This window comes from Daktulosphaira vitifoliae, unplaced genomic scaffold (genome assembly GCF_025091365.1).
Source record: "Daktulosphaira vitifoliae isolate Bord-2020 unplaced genomic scaffold, ASM2509136v1 Scaffold_5, whole genome shotgun sequence".
In the NCBI taxonomy this organism is placed as follows: domain Eukaryota; kingdom Metazoa; phylum Arthropoda; class Insecta; order Hemiptera; family Phylloxeridae; genus Daktulosphaira; species Daktulosphaira vitifoliae.
The window spans coordinates 5321576-5327700 of NW_026099576.1; the positions used below are offsets into that span (position 1 = coordinate 5321576).

General features: G+C 28.4%; 1 protein-coding gene across 1 annotated transcript; it reads left to right on the plus strand.

Moving 5' to 3' along the window:
• Window positions 1-401: 401 nt before the first annotated feature.
• Window positions 402-4645, plus strand: LOC126906890 (uncharacterized). The gene is made up of 5 exons (XM_050687813.1): window positions 402-1392; window positions 2377-2445; window positions 2953-3012; window positions 4383-4442; window positions 4509-4645. Exons 1-5 carry the CDS (start codon window positions 513-515, stop codon window positions 4535-4537), a joined length of 1098 nt encoding a protein of 365 aa, XP_050543770.1. The 5' UTR covers window positions 402-512; the 3' UTR covers window positions 4538-4645.
• Window positions 4646-6125: the final 1480 nt, after the last annotated feature.

Sequence of the window (6125 nt, forward strand, 5' to 3'; positions counted from 1 at the left end):
CTTTCTTTTAAATTTATAATATACTGTGTGATTTACTAAAATTACAATCCCAATATTTTTCTAAAAAAAAAAATCCACGTCAACATCATTTTTTCTAAATCTTAAAATTAAAAAGGTAATATTATACATACATAAATATAGTTGTGTAATAATTTATAATTATTATAGTTATTATATAATTAGTCAAAATAATGTTTAGATTATTCTTCATGGAATAGTAAAAAAATAATAGGTTGATATTATATTCATAATTATGATATTAAATTGTACATTTTGTGACTATATAATTATTTAACGAAAATTGGGGAATAATATTCTTGATTATTCACACTGTATAATAACTTTATTGTTTCATGAGATACAAGCATGAAGACTACATTTTTTTGCCACCAACTCTGTAAACATAACATTAACAGTAGTGTCAATTCAACATTTTTAGTAGTGTCTTTTATGCATTTCAAATTATTATCTGTGTTATTCCACTAATATATAATTATTAATAATTCTTAAAAATGGTATTGACACTTCCTAAAATTTATTTATTTATTGTTTATATCATATTGCTCATTAAAGCAGAAAGGAATCTTAGGAAAAAAACGAATATATTCATAAGTCTTTTAAGAAATCCAGGATGGAAAAATTTACATGACGTACAAAAAGTTATCTATAGACAAGATGAGTATTTATTAGAAAAAACTTTTGAATTATCTGATTTAAATATAACCAATTGCAATAGTAGAGTAAGAATTGCATTGGTAATTCTTTCATGTTCTTATGCTAAAGATTTACGTATGATTTTTTTTGTTTTCCAACAATATTGTGATTATTGTGAAAACTTAACTGATAAAGAAGATAATGAACCAATAAAGTATCATTGCATAATAAATCTTGTGAAATTAATAAAACGTATAAAAATAATAGCTAAATTAATAGGTGGATCATTGTTCATGATGAATATTTTACATTTACGTCCATCGAAAAAAGTTCAGGATAATGATTTTTTTATTAATAATTTGTTGTTAAAACTATCAAAAGTTCAAAAAACGTTGGATGACATTCATGGTTCAATAGATGAACCACTAAAAAATTTACGTACACTAGTAATTATAGATGCGTTTGCAAAAGACATTTACAGAAATATTAATGCCTATATAGATACATTCTGTTGTTTAGCGTCATGCGATTTAGATTTATTATGGGAAGATTGGAATAACGAGTATAAAAAAATTAATGAAAAAATAGAAGAACTTCAGTTCCATGATTTTCTAAACGTAAAACTTTACATGACAATGAAATCAATTTCCTCAGAAAAATATTTCAAACTTGGATTTAATTATAATTCTAATACTCGAACAATGTTTATACCTACAAAACATCAAAGCGCAGAAATAGGTATTAGTGAGATATAACTTTTTAAATTTATCTTACAGGTACCGGTTATTGTGTATAGTATTATATGTCTCCTAAGGCAACAGATACGAGAGTGTCCGTACAGTAATTGTACGTTATTCGAATTCATACTAATAGTAATAGGTAAAACAATTTTTATTGTTTAGAATTGAAACTCTTCCGCTGTACTTAAATATCTCACTGGGTCATCAAAATGTGGCCTTTTCTCCTTGACACGGTACCGTATATTTTGCGATTATTTTGCCTCTTCTCTTTCATCAGCCGCCTTGTTACAACGCGATCTGATTGGACTTCAATGGCTACATAGATAAAGTGCAAAGTCTATCTACTGAGACGCGCTCTCCGGTCTCTGACGACGTCTTAAGTGCATTCACGCGTTTTGGTACCCCGCCTTTGGGCAAATTATCTCTTATGTCTTTTTCGACTGTCTTTCAACATAAGTAGTTGAAAATTAACTTAAGTTGCTATTAATATCAATACGCTCGTTAATTAGATTATTACCAACAATATATTTATAGTGTCACTGTTCTGTGGTTTAATATATAACAGTCTAGACGGCAGCGGCGCTTTAATACGTGATTTCACTTTTTTGCGTAATCCCATACTACCGGTTCCAAGACATTAGAATTTATCCGTGTCATCCACAAATAACTATATGCCGTTTTTTTCATGATGATTTCTAGGAAATTGAATTATATGCAAGTTTTGTTTAGTGACTTTCACAAACCAAAGTTCATGTAGAAATAAATTTTGTTTTAGTGAGCAACAAACTCATATAAACTCCTTTAGTAACTTATAATTACAACACATTATTTATTTTTCAACCGAACATTTAAAGATTTTGTTCTGGCAAATGATGTTTTTATGAAAATAAATAAAAAAATATGTTCAAGGTTATTTTTTCATCATTAATGGTAATTTTGAATGAGAATGAAATTTTTTATAAACACAATTTTTTTTCAACAGCTTGTTTTGGTTTAAAATTTGAGGTTGAATCACGAGGCACTAAAGAACTAATAGACTTTTTTAAACCAGGTAAGTAATTTTAATAAAACTGTTAATATTGTATCGCTTTATGTTTTATTTGTGTAAATATCCTTGAGAATTCCCTTATGGGACAAAAATGTCAAAATCATTAATCACTACTTTCTTTACTTTGTTTGGCAAAATTTATTAGTTTTTTCATAATATAATTTTTTTTTTATCGCTTTATCAGCCAATTAAGGGCCATAGCGGCCTCCCCAAAGGAGGAGGAGGAGGTTTCTTAACAATTTATACTCTGGGACGGGTGGTTAGTTGGAGAGAGGGATGGTGACTCCGAATACCGAACTGATTTGTCATTCGGCAAATGAAGCTGTCCGTGACCGAGTTTCGAACCCGAAGCAGTGCGCGTCAAACACTGCCGCGTTACCGTCCCTCATAATATAATTAAGAAATTGTAAATTTATTAAAATATTACTAGATTATTAGAAATCTATATAAACACTACTAATAATTTGAAAATATCCTTGACAGAAACATTTGTAACTTTATTTATTTCAGATATGTTTTATAAAATTAAAACTGAAGAAATACCAGAATTTATTAATCTCATAGAAAAAGGTAAAATAATGCTAATTACAGTAATATTGCTAAGTATCGATAATAGAGAGGACAGCTTAATTAAAATTTTCATAACTGTTTTTAAATGTTGATTTGTTTACTAGTTAACAATTAGGTCAATAGTATTTAAATTCGAATAGATTTAAATATTAAAAAAAACCTTCGCTAGTTATTCGTTCTTTCAAATTTTATATTTCTATTGTTATTTTCGAGAGTATTGATACTGTTATAAGCACTTTGGAAGGTTAGGCCTGTGAATATTGTTTTAATGGAAAAACGTTCCACGTCCAAAACAGATAGCTGTAATTGAATAAACGAGGTTAATTATTTCAGTATAGATGGTGTTTACGGCTTATTAGTATTATGAACAATACTAGTATAATAAAAATATTAAATCATTTTAAATGGTTAACATAACAACTTTTAGATCAGTACTTGGAAAATTATTAAAATTTTATAATATAAACTGGACTGAAGCGCGGATCTGTTTAATTTTATTTTAAGGCGTTTATGAACCGCATTACAACTCTATTAAAATGTATTAAAATGCTAATGTTATTTAAAATACTGGTATAAAAGTTGTTATTGAGATCATTCTTATTTTTAAGATAATTAAACATATATGTTTCCATTTAAAAAAATTAATTTTATACTACTTTAGATAATAGAGATGGGAGAGAACACATTTTTTTAAAATATTGGAGTATAAGATATTATTAACATCTAAAAATAAAATTATAATGTGTTTTTAATAATTTTACATATAGTTACATTAAAAAAAAAATGAAATATAACAAAATTTTAAGAAGCGGTTGAAAGGAACAAAATTATTTTTGTAAATCATAAGACTAAGATATTATAAACTACTAAAAGAAAATATGATTTTTTGTTTTATACTTTTAAAAAGATATTGCAAGAGTCATAATTCAACAATCTTTCTGTATAGTAAATGAGATAATCTTAGTTTAAAGATATGACAAGATGTGATTAATTTTCCTTTGCTTCAGTATGTCGAAATATTTATATATATTTTTGAAACTTTAGAATGTTATGCAAAAAAAATGTTTATAAAAGTAAATAAAAATGGATAAAAATTATGACTGAATTGCGCTAATGACTAAGGTATAGATAATATGTTGGAGGTAGTTTGAATACATAATCGTCAACCCATTCATTATTCACTTGATAAGATTTCAAAAAAATACGTAATAAGTAGTTTGAACCCTTACCTTTCTCTTTGCCTTTGCCAAGGGTTCTTCTTATGGCAATATATATTACATGTTAAAGTAGTTATTAAATTCATGAACTTTAAACATTCCCTATTAAAATAACTACTTTATTATAATTTATGTTACATTGTTTTATTCTAGAAATAGAAAATCAATCAAAAAATAAAAAGTTGTCAGAAATAAACTTTGTTGATAATCAAGGTAAAATAGTTCATCATAATTATATGTAATTTGTTGAATGTCTAACTTGAAGTTTTTTGTGATTAGAATTGAACCTTCCTGTTTCATCCAAATAAATATGAAAGCCAATGGAAATTAATGAAAATAACAAAACATCGAAAATTTTTATAAATGACTTATTTTATACTTCACAAAAAAATTAAATATCAATTAGCTTAAATAAATTTACTGTTGTTAAGTTATTGTAATTTAATAATATTGTCTAAACAAAAACATCTTTATGTAAATATTCTTTGTTATTACCGTGTGTTAACAAGCCTTTTATTTACGATTCGTGTTTTTAATTGGCGATTACTTGTAGATGAAAAGATATGTAGACAAATTTTGTTTAAACTTAAAGTACTGTTTTGTATGATACAACTAGACCATAGGACGGTTAGTTTTCCAACGCACTAGATTGTCGTCTTGGCTTAATTCCGTTTTCGCTTACCAGTGGATGAGGGGGGAAGTGTGGTGGTCACCTGGATAGATACTGTTTAATTGTACATCCAATAAAATGACACTCGGACAATAAATTAAAAACTATATTATCTAAGATTATACAATGAGTAACTGTAGTTTAGCGTGTATTGGGAGCGCCTTTAGATACTAATGAAGCGGCAATGATCAATATAGACGGACTCGACTAAAACAAAATAATAAATAACATTGAAAACCAACACTGAATAAATGAAGTCGATGATAGCGTATGAGTTGTTGTGGTAAAACTTGTTGGCTCCGCAGTGTGCGGCAAAGGACGAGCACAAACCCAGTAGGCACCGAATGTAAGAACCACAAAGGTCGTGTAGAACTCGTAGCGCGTAGGTGCAAAGCATGCAATGGTGGACGACAGGGGACGGCAGAAAAGCTGTTTGGACGGTAAATCTTCTTCGGTTAGGGTTCAATCACTGAAGGTGTGTAAGAGCGCGGCAATTTTAAGAGCTTGAGCACAAGGGTGCAGCACAACAAATAGTAAAATTATGGCGCACAATTGGACAGCCAAATGGAGGCGCCTGCTGTGAAGGTAATGAAAATATTCATACGCTGACGTACGACGGTGAGTTGGACACGGTGGGCAATTGACGCGTTGCTTTGCCGTGGTGGGACATCAGACGGTAGGTAAGCAAGACACTAGTTGTCATGATCTCAACGGCGATAATGGTAACTGGTCCAGTAGGTCTTTGTTAAAAGCGCTCTCTACATCAATTATCTTTATATAGCTTTAATTTGATGTAATGTTAAAAGGCCGGAACGCTGTCTTAAATGAAAAAAACATGATGTATTTTATGACAGTCCCTGTACTAAAAATATCGAACGAATTTAAAAGAAAAGTATATCAAAATAAATTATCAGTATTATTACTATTCTTTCTCGATGTGCACATTGATTTGAAAAAGAGTTTTTGGAACAAAGTTTACACAACTTAATGAAATTTGAATTATTTTTAACAGAAATAAAATTGAGGACAATTTAAAAACTTTTGAGAGTAATGTTTTTATAAGAATTTATTCGTTTTTTATTGAATACTTGAACGATTTAAGTCAAATAAAAGCAGCGTACACGGAATGATAGAAAGAAACTCGCTATATTAAGTTCAATCCCTTTTAAACTTACGCAATAAAACTCAAAAGAATATTATCAAGTTATTATTTTAAATATAATTTT